Source organism: Eptatretus burgeri, chromosome 3 (genome assembly GCF_056783735.1).
Source record: "Eptatretus burgeri isolate ZD-2024b chromosome 3, Ebu_testis_v1, whole genome shotgun sequence".
Taxonomy (NCBI): Eukaryota; Metazoa; Chordata; class Myxini; order Myxiniformes; family Myxinidae; genus Eptatretus; species Eptatretus burgeri.
The window spans coordinates 121,819,027-121,838,271 of record NC_140963.1 but is presented as its reverse complement, the minus strand read 5'-3'; the positions used below and the strand labels follow the sequence as shown (position 1 = coordinate 121,838,271).

The 19,245-nt window shown below is 41.4% G+C and overlaps 1 protein-coding gene across 1 annotated transcript in view; it reads right to left on the bottom strand.

Annotated features, from left to right (window-relative positions):
* Positions 1 to 19,245, bottom strand: part of LOC147030880 (complement factor H-like) — a 374,343-nt gene that overhangs the window by 288,975 nt on the left and 66,123 nt on the right. The window contains exons 3-6 of the mRNA XM_085875422.1: positions 15,092 to 15,274; positions 14,439 to 14,636; positions 14,138 to 14,332; positions 2,086 to 2,168 (exon numbers count right to left, since the gene is read on the bottom strand). Of these exons, the coding sequence (XP_085731548.1) occupies positions 2,086 to 2,168; positions 14,138 to 14,332; positions 14,439 to 14,636; positions 15,092 to 15,274 (659 nt within the window). The remainder of the gene's footprint in view (positions 1 to 2,085; positions 2,169 to 14,137; positions 14,333 to 14,438; positions 14,637 to 15,091; positions 15,275 to 19,245) is intronic.

Here is a 19,245-nt window from a genome sequence, read left to right as displayed (position 1 = left end):
GGGGTCTCCAAAATCTATGGCCACTAACAATTATACGGCTGCCGCAGTATTTCCACGGTCACACAATGTAGCAGTCACATGTGTTTTTATTTTTCGGGGAGCCGCATGGCGTATTTAGAAATTGTGGAGACCGAAAACGTGGTGGTGCCGTACGGTCTTTGCTTTGGTGTCGCACGGTGACCTTAGGGCGTCTCTTTGGCGGCAATAGAATTTTCAAGGCAGATGCAAGGTAGCCTCAAGGTGCCCGCAAGGCAACCGCAGGGGGGGCCCTAAGGCGAACGTGTGGCCAGACGGACGGTAACGAGTGGGTATATATACCAGTTCTTTTTTTTACTGAAATAAAAATATAACAGTTCGGAATATACCAGTATGTGGTGCCCCCAGAATCCGAATTGAATTCATTCCAGGAGGCTGTTCGGATTGCAAAAAGTTCGATTTCCAAACTATTTTCCCAATAAGAAATAATGGAGTGAATTAATATGTTCCTGAACCCCAAGAAAACCCACTTTCAACTGAAATTCCCCATGTTTAAGGTAAAATAAGATGAGTAAATGACCTTCGGTGGCGGTGTATTGTATGTAAACTAGTACAATCACCAATCCAAAGGTTCACACAGGCTCGAGCTCCGGCCTGGGTTCCGATCGCTCGCGCACTCTGTGAGCGCTGCCCCCAGGGCAGCTCATCAAACATGATGCCCCCAGAACCACAATCACTTTCATCAAATGCAACGGGCTGAGGTAATCATGGATATTCCAAATTACAACCGGTTTTTCTGTGAAATTAAATCCTTGCCCTGCAGTCTGTCACACCATGTGATCGGATTGCTTTTTTGTTATTAATTAAAACACAAGATGAGTAAAAAAAAACAAAAAAAACAGCACAAATCAAGGTGAAAGCACGAGGCAAAGTAGCGATCGACACACGAGATATGCTTTCACGAGGACTTCCATTGACGAAGTGACGAACTGAATGAACAAAGCGCGAAGATGCGCGTCGAACAGGTGGGGGAGACACATGAACAAACATGAACGCTTCGTTGTGTTCAGTTTTATAAAATGTATTCGGTTTTTAGGGCAAAATTCATTTTTCATTGATAAGAGACTACGGCAGCCGCACGAATAATGCAAGTCCACCATACGTCCTACGTACGGTCGACGTGGAACACAACTACATCACAACTACGGCATGTCGAATTGCTACGGCCAACGTAGAAATGAAAAAAGTTATAACTCCGCGTTATAATTCCACGGTGACCCCTACGCCTGTAAAAGATAGCCAAACGGCGTAGGGCCACCCTGAGGCCACCGCAGAAACTCTGCGGCCACCGCACGGTTCTGTCAATTCAGAGGGCGTACAGCCGCCGTATCCTCGCCATAGAGCAAATGTGACTTCGGCCTTAACCACACGTGATGCTCTACCCCCTCACAGACTCCTCGCACATAGGCCTCCTTGTCCACCATCAGTGCACGTGCAGTTTGACGCCTCAACTCCTTGAACAGCGCAGCTCTGCCATTAAGAGACAGAGAGAAGTTACCCATGGGGTAACAACCCTTGAGAGACAAAATTCTTCTTTGCCCTCCTGTGAATTCCAAGACAACCACTGGCAACATCAAGGATGGTAGTCTTTAAGGCACTCCACAACTCTTCAGGATTCCCCAAAGCACCCAAACCCTCCAAATCCTCACTCAGCCCATTCACAAACTTCACAGTTACGCTGTCTTGCTTGAGCTTTCCAACATCCAGCCTCGGCTGGGATGGTACCATTCTCCCGGATTTAATCTGCAACTTCAGAGTTGCTACAACAAGGCTGTGGTTGGTATTGAGGAACTGAGCAGCAAGTAACAGGATAGAGGATAATAGGATAGAGGGTAATAGGATAGTGGGTAACAGGATAGTGGGGAATCGGATAGTGGGAGGATAGTGCATGGGAATAGGGGAAGAGGGGAATTTGGGTGCTTTTTCTTTTTTCAATAAAACGTTTCCATGTAGATTGTATTTGTACTTTAGGAAAAGGTTTGGATGACACGGACAACTCAGCACAGCCAGACGATAGGCCCAGTACCAGGCACATCAAATAAGTCCTACCTTTACGTTCCATGAACTTTCAAATGACCGTGATCTCCCAAGGTCTCTTTCATCCAGGTCATTTCTTGTCACGTCACATGATGCTGCAAAGAGGAAGGCAGGGAAGAACAAGTGAACAAAGAGTGAGATTGCCAAGAATAAAATGAAGAAATGGAATTTTAAATAATTAAGTTTTGAACACCTCTAAGAATCCTTTTACCCTTTAATATCTCTGCCTGAGTTCCACTCAAAAAGGCTCAAATTTGGATAAGTAATCAAACCCTGCACTCTGAGACCATTACTCAAGGAAGTAAAAATGCAGGAAATAGCAAATCAGTTTCACCAAGCATGTCCATGGACCTGATCTCTATTCCAACCAACTAAAGAAGAAAACAGAAAAATAAACACCCAAACACAAGAAACAATCAGATGTGAGAATAACCCACTTTACACAAGCAAGCAAACATTTTTAACACATAAGTAAAGTGAAAATATAATTTTAAAATCATTCCAAAAGGGTTCATTTCATAATTTCTGGCAGGAACCCGCAGAAGAGTTACGCGGAAAACCCTCCCTTTATTTGGACCATGTATAGACAACAAAACGCTGCATCACATGCTCTCGGAAGTTTCTGTTGACTGAAGACAACCCATTGATCCTTGTACTAATTGGATAAGAGGGGAAGCTCATTTTTGAAGCCATTTGTCCACCATCTTTGCTCTCCCAAAATTAATAAATGAGACTGTTCGTAACCAAGGTGAATGCCACTTACCGATGAAATGAAATGTGATCCCTCTTCTTCGATCACGACCATCGCAGTTTTGACAACCGTAAGCAGCACACGATGGCATTTCATAAGTAGGCCTACGATCACAATGCTTTCTTCAACTCGGGAATGGACTAAAATCAAGTCGTAATGGACTCAAATCAAGTGGGAAAGGAGAAAAATCAAGTATGGAGGTGGAATTTTTGAAGGATATATGCACCTTGAAGCAAGTATTTGTATTGATGCAAACGGAATTTTCTGTGTTGTGGGAGAAAGAATATGGCGGATGGAGCGCTTCCAGTGGCCCCCTCACAGATCCCTCCCAGATTCCTCGCGGGGCATCGTCTTTGTTTCCACAGGACCGTCTGACCAGTGTCATAACCCAGCATTAATTTTAATCATCCGCACACTTATTGCCAAAAAATAATGTTATGAATTTGTTTTATGTTCCGATTTTTCAGACATCGAAGTGAATATAAATGATAAATTCATACGTGGCAAGTTGGAGGTGATGAAAAATGGATTGGTATAAATCAAATCTAAAGCGGTTTTTATTTATTATACGTTATCAAATGGTGAGGTGATGCCGCACGCTGAATCCGGAAGGGTGGTTCCGTGGCCTTCGGTGACGGTGAGAGAAAGTTCATGACATCACACACCCCATTGAAAAGACTAGAGCGATACCTTGCATATTGGATGCAGGTTTATCATCAGTCTGTTTGTCAATTTTTGCTGATGCAATGGAAGTAAAACATTCTGCTTTTAAATTGATCGTACCTGCCATCCAATACGGGTTTCGATGATACTATAACACCGCTTTACATTGGTGGGTGTTACATCTCTGTTTGATACAGAACAACCAAAGGACCAGGAGACGGGTTTCGTCTAAGAGTAGTGTATATTCCTCAATACAGAACTGTACCGAGTAACAAGCATTCAAATATGGCACAGCATGCACCAAGCCAAAAACACCAGCAAGCCACACTTTCGTCTCCTCTTTTTTACCAAGTTCTTTTTTACCCCCAAAACCAACGACCTGAAGTCACTCAAAGCTAATCGGTAAATTCAAATAACCGCTAGTATTGTTTGGAACATTTGTTTATCAATAATAATAATAATAATAATAATAATAATAATAATAATAATAACTATTGTCCTTCCAATACTAAAACGGGTCTGTGGGTTTTCAGGAACACAACGGGTCAAACCCGTGAAATGCGGGACGCTTACCATCTATGAAATTGCAAAATGAAAGTGACGAGGAAAACAAAAACGTATTGTTTTATACATCTTACGAAAACAAACGTTGTGAATTATCATTCTAGAGGCATCGCCTTTGTTTCCATTGGCATTATTATCTCGTCCCCCACGCAGTGGGAGTCAGGGTTTTGCAATCACTTCTATGTCTGTCCATGTGCCTGTCCTGGCCGTAACGATTTTACCATTTGAGCTTTTGTCATCAAATTTAAAAACAAAGATTTATAATGAGATGATGAAGAAGTCAAATGAAGAATTTGGACAAAAGGTGAAAGGTACCAACCGTTCAGCATCTGGAAGAAGCAGTCTTAAACAAAGTGGATGAGCTTTGCATTTTCAAATGCTTCCTAGTTTTTACTTTGTGATGGCAAACAATGGTGATTGTAATATAAGCCAGACTCCAGCTTGTAAGCCATCTGGGCCACACCAGAAGTGCCTTTTTTATTTTTCTACTTCCATTGAGATCTCTCTATCGAGTGCAGCCTGTGGCTGCTGGTTGCATGATTGGTTGGGACTATGCCGCTGATGCAGTGTCCCCCTTACCAGTACACTGGTGCTCATTTTGCCGACCTCGGAAGGATGACAGGCTGAGTCAACCTCCTGGTGTATTTTAATTCAGCGGCCAACGGGGCTTGAACTCAGGACCCCAGGATCCCAAGCCACCACCCTAACCACTAAGCCAACACCAGGCTTTCCATTGAGATAACTAGCAACAACAACAACAACAACAACAACAACAACAACACTCAAGTTGTTTCTGAATTGCAGGAATGGCAAACATATATTACATCTTCCACTTCAAGATGGACAAGAGATTATTACATTAGCAAATAGTGTGGAACTCAAACCAATGCTAAGAGAAATAGTATCAGAGATCATAAAATAAATAGAAGCATTGATCGCTTGCAAAGTCCAACTGAGTCCCAAAACGAAACAACAGATCAAACACTTCAATCGACATCACCTTGCAATACAACAAATCAAATCCAATTCAGTGCTAGAAAACATCCAAACTCAACGAGGATAACATTTACAGTTCATCACAAGTCAAGTCTGTTTGGTCGATGACTGATACGACTACCTTAAGTACAAGTTACCCATGGGGTAACTGGACGAGCTGTAGACACTGATGGGGGGACTGCTCTGTCTGGCTCACCCAGATCTACAGTAGGTGCAGTCACCAGCTGGAGGCTTCATGTCTGACGAACAGCTTGAGCCATCATGGGTCTCACGTAGCGTTATCAGTATCAACTAAAGACCGATCGAGAGTAACACCCTCATTGCCTACACTGGTGTTCTTACGTAAATGTCGACAGTTACGGTGCCAAGTGTCATCCGTTTCTCGGGACTGAACAACCTACGAACGTGGCTCAGAATGCTGCTTCACAATTACAGCTGGAATCCACCTTTTGGAACCCGTAGGAGGCTCCATTCTAACTTCATCATTCTGATGTAATTGTGGAAGATATTTGAATGAGTGACGATCATGGTAGAACTTCTGTTTTGCTTTTTCCAGGTCAAACTGCCTTTTCACAGCATCACGGTTATAAGCTGGAGGCACCAGAAGACCTCAGGCAATGGGAAGGGTATGGACGTACAATTCCTCAGAATTCTTCCCATCAGTAGTTGAGCCGGTGATCGATGAATGCCTTCCAGTGGTGTTGTGCGATAATCCAGCAAGGCGAGGTGCTTGTCTGTAGATTTTCGCCAGTCATTTTATCGTTTGAACAGCCCTCTCTACCTCTCCATTTGAACGTGGATATCTCGGGATACATGTTTTAAGAATGATTCCATGATCTTTGCAAAATTTCCTCACAAGTTGTGAGATGTACATAGTCCCATTATCGCTCCGCCAAGTCTCCGTTAGGCCATGTCGACTAAACTGTGCTTTTAACCACTCAAGGGTTGTACTGCAGCGTAATCCTTCACTCAATCCACTTCAATGAATTTGGAGTAATCGTCAACCATTACCAGGTATGTCTTAACATCAAACTGGAACAGGTCTGTCCCAATTTCACTCCAAGGTGAAATTGACTTCCGGTTCTGGGTTTGCAGCAACGGCAGGTTCTCTCAGGGGGTCTCTGCCAACTTTCTCAAAGTTAAGTTTCTGGTTGTTTTATGTGACGTTTTCACTGTTCATTTTCTCACCCACATGTCACTGTGTGTTCCTAGTTCGGTTTTGTTTCAAAAATCGCGCTATTTTGCGAGTTTTCGTCGACCTTGTCTTCACGGGTTCCTTGAGGCCTACCCATCCTTCCCCTCTTGGTGTACGATCGTTATTATTTGTATTCTCTCCCTATTACCTTCAATTCCTATTTTCCCCACTGTCTCAACGTCCCCCATCCCTCCCATCTAAACACTGTAATTATTGTCTTAAATGTAAATGGAAAAAAACTACCATACACACGAGTCCCAGTCCCAGTCCCAGTCCCAATCATCTTCCTCTTCCTCTTACTCCTCCTCCTCCTCCTCCTTACTATTCTTCTACTTTAGCTGATCCTCAATCACCATTATCTCCACAATTTTTTCCGACAACGTTCCATTCCCGAATCTAACCTAATGTTCAAAAATGCATCAAAAAATAATAATTTTCATCCCATCTTCCTGTCCAGGCTGGAGTTCCTCAAGCAGCGTTCTGGACCCTGATAGTTTTCCGTTTTTCATCAATGATCTCTCCGACACTCTGGAAAACCCTCTATATCTCTTTGCTGATGACTTCACACTCTCCCATACCATCTGTCATCCCTCAGACCGGCAAGTAGCAGCTTCTTCGCTCTGCAAATCTGGGTAAAATCACAAACTGGTCCAACACGTGGAACATGTCTTTCAATCCTGACAAATCTCACACTCTCACGATTTCTCTCCGAAAGGACCATTTGGAAAAAAAAACTCCATCCACTCTCTCAACAATCCTCTGGAAGAAGTCCTTTCTTTCAAGGTTTTGGGTCTCACTATCTGCCATGATATTTCCTGGGAAAGCCACATTTCCAACCTGGCCTCCAAAGCTATTCGCCGACTGGGAATCCTCCATCGTACAAAGTCCTTCCTCAGCCCATCTGAGGTCCTGACCACATACAAAGCTTTCGTCCACAGTCTGATTGAATACTGCTCTTGCCTCTGGGCTGGAGCTCCTGCTTCTCACCTTTCTCGGCTTCACGCTGTGGAAACCAAGGCATTCGGATCATTGGTATCTCCCGCGATGAGGCTGAGTCTTTGGGCCTCTCACTCTCACCGCAGGCAGGTCATTGGTCTTTCTGTCTTCCACCGTCTCTTCTCCGGTCTCGCACCCCCCCCTGCTCTATCTGCGATTTATCCCCACCATATTTCCGCAGGGTGCTCAAGGTCCACCAACAACCCCCTTCTGGTAAAACTAACAAAATCACGAATCACTGCTCACCTTCACTCTTTCATTCCTCTTTTTCCCCGCCTTTGGAATAAACTTCCTCACTCTATTCAATCCCATTCTTCCCTCCAGGCCTTCAAAATGGCTGTTCACCACCACCTCTTATCATTCCTCATCCAAATCCTCGACCTTTTCTACCCCCGTTAATCCACCCCAAACCCACCTCCTTCAATTTCCTGCTTTCCTTCCTGAAAGTCCCTGTATACCCCATGTTCCCCACCCCATCCCCCCCCTTCCAAAGATCTCCTCATGTCGCTGTTTCCCACTGTTTTGTCCTCACTCCCGCCTCTGTTGTCTCATGCCCCCCTTGATGTGCATTGTGTGTTCGCTCTCATACGAGCCTCAACAAGGTATACAAAAAAAAATTAAAATGTCGATTTGGTGTTGGAGTCGGTTTCAGCAGGCAGGCGATTTTGAGAGTCTGCACACTTGGAACAGTTCTGAACAGTTTGCTCTTTGTCCGCATTCATGGAGGGCCACTTTCGAACCCCCTCGTTGCTTACACTTGACTACTCCAAGATGCGATTCGTGGATCAGGCTCAGCATGCCAAGTCAGAGTAGGTGGTAATACAATTCACATGCCTTTGCATATGATGCCATCCATAACCGAAAGTTCACTCCGGGAATCCCAGTATGGTCGAAGACAGAATGATACATCTCACCTGGCCTCTGGCCATCCATCAAGAATCATGGACTGTAAATGACCGAGTTCTGACTGAGTAGCTTTTTGAAGATCCACATACCTCTCGTCAGAGACGACGGAAAGAAAGTCCAGCATTGAAATATGCTCCAAGTTGTCCAGTTCTGAATGAGTATTTGGCAGATAGGCTCTAGAAAGGGTGTCTGGAAGTTGCATATCCTCCCCTCTTCTGTACTGAATGTTGAGGTCATACCATCGCAATCGTAGCAGCATGTCTCATCTCATTGCTCTGCAGTCTCATCGAAGCTGACAGCAACGGCTTCTTGGTGATCATTTCCAGAGGCTTATGGTCATTGTGGACAGTGACTGCTTTCCCAAACATATAACAATGAAACTTCTTGCAGGTATGAACGATGGATAGCATCTCCTTCTTTATTTGTGCATACCATGTCTCCGTCTTCGTAAGGGTCCTGGAACTGTATGCGACGGGTCGGTTGTCCTGTAAGTGTAAGAGAACTGCACCAAGTCCACTTCGGCTCGCATCACAGTGAATCTCGACTGGTTTGTTAACATCAAAGTACGCAACAGCAAAGAACAGGCGGAGAACAGCAAAGTTCCTTCAGTCTCTCCAATGTTCTGGCTTGAGCCGGTTACCATTGATATTCAATGTCTGATTTCAGCAGCTGTCGGAATGGAGCTATCTCGTCACTCAACCGAAGGATGAACTTTGACAGATACGTGATATATCCAATGAAGTGCCTCACAGCTTCCGTATCGGTCGGAATTGGCATGCTATGAACTGCCTCAACTTTGACCGGATCAGGCAATAATCCATCAGCAGACAGTATGTGTCGTACGTACTGTACCTATGACTGGCGGATTTTGCACTTCTGCAGATTCACCTCAGATTGTAATTTGTTGCTCTCTCAAAATAACCTTTTTCAGAATTCTTTCATGCAACTCCACGTTTGGATCAGCGACAAAAATGTCATCCGTGCCTTCAATCATCTGATCCATAATCCTCTGAAAATTTTCAGGTGCACATTTCAGTCCAAAAGGAAGCCAAAGCCACCTGTACCTCCCGAATGGTGTGTTGAAACACATCAGAGAGGACAATTCTTCATCTAGTTTGATTTGTGGGAACCCTGACTTTGCGTCAAGCATTGAGAACACCTTGTCATCAGGTATACTTGCAACGACCTCCTCAACCATGCACATGGGATGGTGCTCCCTCTTTATGACTTTGTTAAGATCAGATGTATCAAGACAGATTCTCAGTTTGTCATTTCTGAGAGATACCACCATTAAACTGACCCATTCAGTTGGTTCATTAACTTTGGCAATGTATTCCTTGGATTCCATCTCCACCAGTCGGGTTTTAATACATGGCAAGAGGGAAGCTGATTGTCACCGTGAAGCATGTATGACTCCCTTCACACCAGGTTGAAATTTAATTGTATACATGCCTGGCAGAGTTCCAGTAGTTCGCACTAGGTCCGGATATTCCTTCAACTCAGCAAGAATGTCACCGGGGTCCACTTCAGTTCCAATGGAATCAAGTCCGATGATCTGACCAAGAACTTCAGCTGTATCTCCGGATATTGTTTTCCTGTGAGAGAGGGACCACTTCAAATGTCGTGGTGAATGTCTTACCACGGTACTGAATAGGAACATCGACGGCTGCTCCGGGGTTTATCCTGCGATTCGAGTCGGTACACAATACCTTTGCTGATTGCCAGAGTTCAGCAGTGTGCATAATTCGCTGATATAATCAGATAGTGTCATTTTGTTGCAGCGAGCTCCGGTATCAATTCTGAAGGTCACTTGCCTTCATGATACCAAGAGAGACTGCCTCCATTTATCACCTCGTGATGCAGCCATTGTCTGCAGTGCATCGATCCGTAGAATTTTCCCATTGGTTTCATCCATGTACTCGGTTGTATCAGCACAAGCACTGTCCAACTGAGTTTCAAATTAATGTATGCTGGAATGTCAATGGCAAGCTGCAAGCCAATGCTTCGGTTTCATGCAATCAGAGCAGGTGGATCCAATTGCTGGGTATTCACCGTGATTCCCTGCATGGTTAGGATCCTTACCACAGCAGTGGCAGCTGTCCTTAGGCTGGGGTTTATTTGAAGTTAATCTCCTGCATGATGGCAGTTGTGGTGCTGGGTTCAATTGTGGTTTTTGCCTCGCTTGTTTGTAGTGCACTGCAGCTACACTCGTGTCCTTATCAAGGACAATGTGAACTTTAGTCCTTGTGAACACAATGTGAACTGAGCTCATATTGCTGACCCACCTGAAGAGCTTTGGCCAGCATAAGTTCCTCACCTCTATCTCGCATGCACTCCTGGACCTTCTCCTCATACACGCCTTGGATAATCGCATCCATGAACACATCTTCAGATTGCACATACTAGCAGTCCAAGAGAATGAGATGCAAGTCCTTAACAAAGTTGTCAAACGATTCCTCAGAACTTTGTTTCCTCTTGAACAGTGGATGCCTCGCGATGTGTTTGTTTGTTTTTTCGGGGACGAATATACAATTCAAATTTATCCAGAACTTTGTTGGGGTCATCCTTCTCACATTCAATCCATTCAAAAGCCTTGTATATCTCTCATCCTTGTTCTCCGATCCATGTTCCAAGCCAGCCTGCCTTGCGTTTGTCAGGCAGATCAGCCAACGGACCGTCAAAAACAAATCCAACGTGATTTCGAAATCAAACAAATTCCTGATATAATGAAGCCGAATCCAAATCAATCATGGGATGCTTAAAGCTAACGGATGCCATAGTTTATGTATCTCAGATACCAGATTCAGATGGCATGAATGAACGGAATTATTTGCAGATCACTTCTGACACCATGTAACATAAGCCAGACTCCAGCTTGTTAGCCATCCAGGCCGCACCGGAAGTACCTTCTTTATTTTTCTAGTTTTGTTGACAAAACCAACAACAACAACACTAAAGTTGTTTCTGAATTGCAGGCACTACAAACATATTGTTGCGGTTCTGGAAAAAACCGCATGCCTCAAAGGCAATGGCACCCAACATATAGTGATCTCCAGGCAGTTATTTCATTAGTCTTTGTGCAGTCAGACCTTCCCTTGAGGATGAAAATCTGAGTCTTCAGGTCCTTGGTGCTTCCAGTCTTGCTTGATGGATGTGAGACTTGGACTCTGACCAGGGATCTGAGATGGAGATTTAATTCATTTGGTACTTTGGTGGCTCAGAATAAACTGACTTATGCCTTGCAATCAATCGCATTATTTAGCATCTGTTGAGTGACATAACAATGGCCAGGGAGACGGCCCTAATCCCATGTCTGACATTGAGGACCTCCATCCATTGTTGGGAAGCAGCATGTTCAAGGTAGAGTGACCATGCCTGAATCTGAATTGATAATCTGAGATGAGGCTCCACTACTTGGATTGGATAATTATACAATGCTCTTCCACTTTGATAATTGGAGAAAAGGAATGATTTTTTTCAACTGCGATGATGGATTCCATGACCTTGCTGATGATTGGAAGTAACATAATAGGTCTGTAGTTAAGAGGATTCATTATTGCACCTTTATTATGTAATGTTGTGATGTTGACCGATTTTCAAGCCGATAGAAGATGACCTATGGTAAATGACAGGGTGAAAAGGGTGGAAAGAGGAAGTGCAAAAACACAGAGCAGGTTTTGAGTACACATGAGCTGATATCGTGCGGTCCAGTTGCAGAGTCGGAATCGAGGGTTGCCAGAAACTTTTCCACCTTTTCAGGTGCAAAAGACATAACTCAGGAGCATTGGGTACAACTCGGAAGATTGGGTACAGAGAGAGAGCGAGAGGGGTCATGGACACAAGATTTTGAAGCAAACACAGAATTGAGGCATTCGGCCTTCTCACGAGCGGAGTTGGCTGTGGTGCCTTTTGCAGTGAGGGAATGGATGGGAAGGGAGCAAACACTAGAGACAGACTTGACAAGGCACCATGAGGTTTTAGAGGAGAGAGACAAGTTTGAAAGTTCATTCTTGAGATTGGACAGATGTTGATTTCTGGCTCTCCTGAGGATAGACACACACTTCCTTTGGGCTTTGTGGAATGATCTGAATTTGCCTTTGCTTGGATTTGTCTTCCAGGAGGAGAATGCAAGTTGTTTTAAAGCAACTGCCTTAATACACGATTCAGAGTACGAAGAGCAGGTGGATGGGTAAGACAACTGAAAACAAGATGGGATGAAACTGCACATAAGAGAGAGCAGGCTTCTGTGGAAGAATTCCCAGGCTGAACTAATATTAGTGGCGGTGGATATAGGAGACTCGTCCTGAAGTGTGATGGCTGCATGCAGTCCCTGCCAGTTTGATTGAGTGAACTACCAGACTCGCCGGCACAGAGGCTGTTCTCTGAGATTTGCCAGAGAGATGTTAACCTTCACTAGCACATGATCAGTAGCGGCAATTGGGGCATAGGACTGTATGTATTAAGAAACCTAGGTTAACTTGTTACTCCCGTGGTAAAAGCCCTTGTTGGCTATGAGAGAAGACCTTCATTTGGGTGGTAAAAAGGCAATGGAGCCCTGCCTTAAATTCTCCTTGGAAAAAAAACAAAATTGGGCAGTCTCTTGGCAACAGGAAGCCTGGAATGCTGCATTGATTACACCAGAAAAAATAACCTGAAGCAGCCTGAAGGTGAGGTCTCAGCCATGAAGCCTAAGGCCTAAACGTACTGTATCTTTGGAAGGCTTGTGATGCCTATCCTTTCGATATTTGATCATCATCTTAACAATCACTTTGTTTGTGTTTCATACTAAACATAAAACGTAGAGGGAGGGCATGGCGATTGTGAATATGACAGGTTCCTACGATGTGTTCGACCTGAACTGCATGAAAATCAAAATGGCGGATGCATGTACGTGAAGTGGGTGGAATGAGCCGTTGTATGCTGTAATGATGTCACAGATGTAAAGAAAGTTTCAGACATAAAACTGCCACTACTTTAATATATAGACTAGCAAAAGTACACATCCCAATTGATGGGAAAAGCAAGCGTCAAGCAATTTCACTTTTTACCGATTAAAAAAAAAATCCTACCCAGGGGCACACCCTTGGAGTCCCCTTAGTATGCATACAAAGGTTCAAGTTTCCAGCTGTCATCGTCATGGAGCTATGGCACTGACATACAGACACACACACACACACAATTTTATTAGTATATATAGTTGGATGCACACGTAGGGGTGGTTGGTAGGAGAGGCAGCATGTAAAACTTGTGTAAGGCAAATGGGGAGGGTTTTAATGGGGGTTCCGTGCACACGATTCCCAAGTTATTGTCGATAAAGAAGATTAATAACGAAAAATGAAAATTAACTGATGATTAATTTTAAAAATAAATAACTAAGCAAAAATGGAAGGAATAGCTTGAAGTGAAATTGAAAAAGGCTTGCTTCTTCCAAACGCTTACACTCAAGAATATTATATCACTTTCAATCCGCTTTCCCACCTTTGGAATCAGGATCATGTGTTCCATGTCAGCCAGCTTTCTGCTGAAAGTTTCAAATAATCATTTTATGTTTAGAAATGAAAACTTAGACAGGATGCCATTTGGACCATCATGCCTTTACACTCTCCACACCTTAGCTCTCCAACACAAGACAGGTAATGTCGAGCGAGGAATTTATCATGAAGTGTTTAACATCCACAACCGTCCAGCTTAGTTTGCCCATCCAAAGGACAACACCCCTTGAGATACAGACAGCCAAGCTGGAACTTCATAAAAACAGAAGTTTTTAGTCAAACCTGATCCAGACAGGTACCAAGCAGGAACTCGACATTTAAATGGTGATCATAATCCCAGATGAACTGTCATGCCACCCATTTTATCGATTCACCTGCAGTATTCATGCCTATGATATTTTTTTGAACAATACTTGATGTGAAGTAAAAACATTAATTGTTTACAACAAAGAGAAAACACAAAAAATAACATAAAACAAAACAGTTCCACTGAATAATTACTTCGTTTGCACCAGATGTGGTCCTTTGGCCATGAATTTTCATCCCTCCACGATCCATCCACACATATTCTCCTTCCAATCAGTTTGTAATCATCTTTACATTCATATCGTGCACGTTCACCCTTCTGAAACACTCGTTTCCAGTTCAACAGATCACCATTGTCTATCCACGCTTGTGGAGGGCCGCAGACTTCCCCTGATGGAGACAAGAAAATGAAAATTGTCATCATTTCATGGAGAAATAAACTATAATTAAGAAAGAAAATAAAAAAGTTGAATCAACCATTTTGAATCTTCTTTACTTTTACACGTGGGTAGTTCATGGCTCCAGGCTCCATCTTCCTGACAGTCTGAATGATCTGAACCTTTCCTGCTGTCATCATCAGACTTGCAATAGAACTTTAGAACACCTGGGTATGGAATCCCAAGTTCAGTTCTGTGGGTATTCAGCACCCTATATTCAATATTCTCTGGGATGTCTGGAAACGGACATACTGCAGCTGAAAATGTTTTGGGGACGAGAGAGGAAGGAAATAAATACATTCAATATTTTTCCCTTTAACATTGTATTTTCAACATTCACAGTTTGTAAATAATTGTGCATTGTTTGGATGATTTTCATCCTTTAACAGACAAGTCTGCAACCTCGTTGTATCAAACGAATGCTGTAGCTAATCAAGAGCTTCCAGAACAGTCTGTGTGAGAATGCTGCTTGGAAAGTAGAGGAGGTGTCGTGAAGAGGTTTCTATATACCACGTCCCTTTCGCAAGGGTTTCAAAAAGTAAAATCCAAATCGTCAACAAGAATGTGACACAACTATTGGATTTAGACCTCGGAACAAAGCCAAGGAACTTGTCCCACTTTCGTGCTTCACCACAGAAATGTTCAAAATTCCTCTCAGTTCTGGAGTGATGACAATCAATGATGTGATGAATCATGACAAAAACAATCCAACCTTCACAAACTGGTGCCATCCTGGTCCAGCCATTGGACAAACAAGTAGCAGTGTTCCTCGAACTGCTAAGCTGAAAGCCAGGGTCACAGACGAATTCCACTTTACTTCCAAACACCGCTTCAGTTCCAATGATGAACTTGTATCCTCCATTGTCTGGCTCCTTAAGTCCAGAGCAACGTTTAGCTGGGAAAAGAGAGGCAAACAAATGAAAGAAGTACACATCAGGGATCGGCCTATTGAATAAATGGGGAAAATAATGAGTAGCAGGAGTTAGGTATGAGGAAAGTAAGGAACCAGCTCAGCAAAATAAATATACCCAGAGGATATGTTTGAAATGAAAAGTCATTGGAGGAATCCATCTATCTGCATTGAGTAAGGACGGCAGTGAGGGCTCAAACAAAATTGGACACGGGGAGGTGTTCAAAATGTACGAGGAATGGAAATAAAGACAGAAATTAAAGACTGTGAAGAAAGGTACAACACAGATGCGATATCGCCAAAAGTGTCATGCCTGTGACATCAGTCATGCCTGTCAAAAAGGCAAGTGGCGAATTCGTTTGGAGAAAGGAGGAGGTATGTCAATGGAAAATAGACCATGGGCCATACCCAATATTTCTGCTTAGTTTTTGATTTCCGTAGTCTCCTCTTGGGGGCTACCTGAAACCTTCTGATATATATTCCTCATATATATCTAAACCCAAAATCAATTGTTCCCAATATCAAAAAGTGAGTGTTACTAAGAATTTAACCAAAACAAAGAAATACATAAAAAATGGTTGCTGTGGTAGTTTTACCCTAGCAACGGAGACATATAGGCATTTTCTGTGGGTTTAAGAGCACTGAAATATATCAAATGGACAGCAGAAATACTTTTAGAGGACTCCTTGCATGAAAACACATCCACAACATTTGTTAAATGCTGAGAAGATTGTGTTTTTAGTATCTTTCGACATAATGAAATACAGGAAGTATAAATGGTCAAATAAGCACAGTTTTGAGCAGGTAGTAAAAAATCGGAATACCTCTGCCATCATCTTTTCATAAGAAAGTTAAAAATGCAAACTTCACTTTGCCATGTACTTTCATTTCTAAAGAAAAAAAAATGCCCCTAATTTATTTTACATCTCTGACTGTTCACTGTGCCAATATTTGCTTGAAACAACTTCTATCCCACCTACCATACTTATTATTTGCTTATCCTCCTATTTCATTACGAAATGTTTCCCACTTTTCATTCTCAGAAAACCTCATACACAGGCACTTTATTTTCCCCTCCATTCCCTCTCACTCCCCTCCCCTTTCATTCTTTCTCCTTTGTCTCTTCTTAATATCACTCTCTTCTCACATTTTGTATGTATTCATACAAAATAACAATAGTACAATTAATTACATTTTGTGTCTTCACTGGTAGCTTTATTACAACCTGAAGCATGAACTAACCAATTTATAATGTTATTCAATTAAGGATGCATACTTTTACAATGTATTATATAGTGCATCACAATACATATATTATTTCAAAACCTCCAATATTTGTACAATATTGCATTATGTATAATTTCTCAGAACATTTATAAGCATTATTGAGGTTGTAACTGGTCATTTACACAATGAATCTGTTTTTATCAATTCTATGAGGTCCTGATGTGATTATGTTAGTCATAAATGATCTTCAAGTTAATGGTTTTGATTAATACTTAAAAGCTGAAATATATGCTTAAATTAAAGCTAATATCAATTAGAAAACACAAATATGAATGATTTTCATGTCAAGTAAAATGTGTGTTTATTTTCAGCAAATTCCTAGATCTGAAATATTATAGTCACAAATATATATGTACCTGCAACAACAAATGTGCAAATTTCTTCAAAAATCAAAGAGGATGCTGGGGTAAATTTGCCTCTTTTTCATACAAACATGTTCATGAGCATTAAATTTAAGATACATATCTAAAAGGTATTGTGTCAAAAAACCATAAACTAAATCTTTTTTTTTACACATTGGTAGGGCAACATGTGAAATGAGATCATAAAAGTCTGTAGTTTAAAATATGACTTCCATGTATTTTGAATAACTTGCAAATGTATCAAAAATCATGCATCTATTGTACACATCAGTTCTTTGTTGAATAACAAGTGCACAAGTTCATTCTTAACACATTCCAATATGTTCATCAGTCTTCTAATCTGTCACACACTTTTATCACAAGGCTTTCATGGCCTATCCTATCATCTTTTCTGCTCAACGTAATTCAAGTAAACCTGACGAATAAAATCAATAATTTGGTTGCTATGATCATTAACATAGTGCAGGTAACTTGCATATTTGTCCAACAAAAAAAAAATGCATACTAAGTTGGTCACAAAACAAAGTGTTACACATCACATACGGTTAGGGATATCTCTTTTTAAGGTTACAGATTTCTGATGACATGCAATAGCACTAGGCTTCCCCAGAGACAAACTGTATCCCTCCATTACCATCCTTACATTATTGAATGTAATCGATTATAATAAAAGTAACCATGAACCATTTGGAATTCAAATGCATGAAATTATAGCTAAAACCATATGAATTTAGGTGTGTTTCAGTGAAATAGAATATATTTATTTAAATCTAAGAATTTCAATGAAATGTATCAAAATTAGTCTCTCACAAAGATAATGACATAGACAGTCTGTATATCCTGTTGTTATCATGAATGTTTATCTATAATGATTAAAGTAATAATTGACAAATTTGATATTGAAATGCATGGAATTGAAGATGAAGCCATATGAACAAAGCACAACTGGAGATGTTCACTTGTACACTCTATAACCAGACTAACTGCAATGTGAATTATGTTAGGTGTAAGATATTCAAGTCTGGTAAATGTTTACAAAAAAAAAAAAAAAGTTGGTAACAGAACAAAGTGTTACACATCATATACAGTTAAGAATATCACTTTCCAAGGTTACATAAATATAAATCAAATTATAAAACTACAAAATCAAAAGATGAATAATCACCGAGAAAAAAGATAATGAACAATTAATGTTTTTTGTGGAATATGCATAAAATGTATAAGCTTGGATATGTCATCGAAAATGCAAACACATCATGTGTACATTCATAGATATTTGCTGAATTACAATCCTTAAAGGCAATGTCGTGTCTCCACTTAAAAAAATGAGCTGCATGGCCACTTATTATGCATTAAGTACTTAAAAATGAAAAACAAGTGACCAGAATTACCATACCCAGCTCCCCCCCCCCCTCCCAAGACTGCAGTGTTACATTTAAGCATCCACTAGATAGTCGTTAGTATGGTGATATTCAGTCAAATCTTTATAGCAACATCATACTTTTCAACATTTTTGTACTCTTGGTTATTTGTTCATCCATTTGAATATCAATATGAAATCCAGACTTCATAGTTCTACTTTTTTTTTAATTGAGACTTTGAAATGTGAAACAATGTTCTTAATCATTTAACCTCAAACAAAAACAAAAAAAAACAAACAAAAAATGGTCACTGCATGATGAAACTAGCATTCCCATGCTTGCAGAACAGTGCACTTGCCTTGGACTCAGAGTACAGGGCCTGTGATTGGTCAATCACATTCAGGTCCCCAATACCCCAGCTGTGATTGGTTATTTAAGGAACAACGATGACATCATCACTGGAGAAAAGAGGTCTGCTGAGTGCACTGATTTTGGCACCTTTACATCAGAATTCTGAAAAAATGCTCAAAATTCAGAGATGGGAACATTCACCATTGGTCTTACACACATGTCCATTGATCATTTAGAGCAAAATAAAGTAGCCCCCAGGTGGAGACTACGGAAGTGAAGAATTTTGAGGCGTGGCCCATGGTCTAAAAATACGTTTCACTTGAGCACACAATGTCAATACAATAGTGTTTTTTTTCAAACCCAATCAGTTAATGAAAGAAAAAAAAAATTGCGTCCATGTCCGAAGGAAGCGGTTCATTTTGGCATCTTTAATATGAAATAGGAGAGGATCGGCAATTTTAGAACATATATTTAAACATAGTACTGTAGAGTCATTGTTGAGATATCAAAGTCGATTTCTGTTGATTCTGGAAGAAAAAAAATGCAGTAAAGTTATTTCTTGCTGTTTAAACGAAACATTTTACATGCTTTAAAC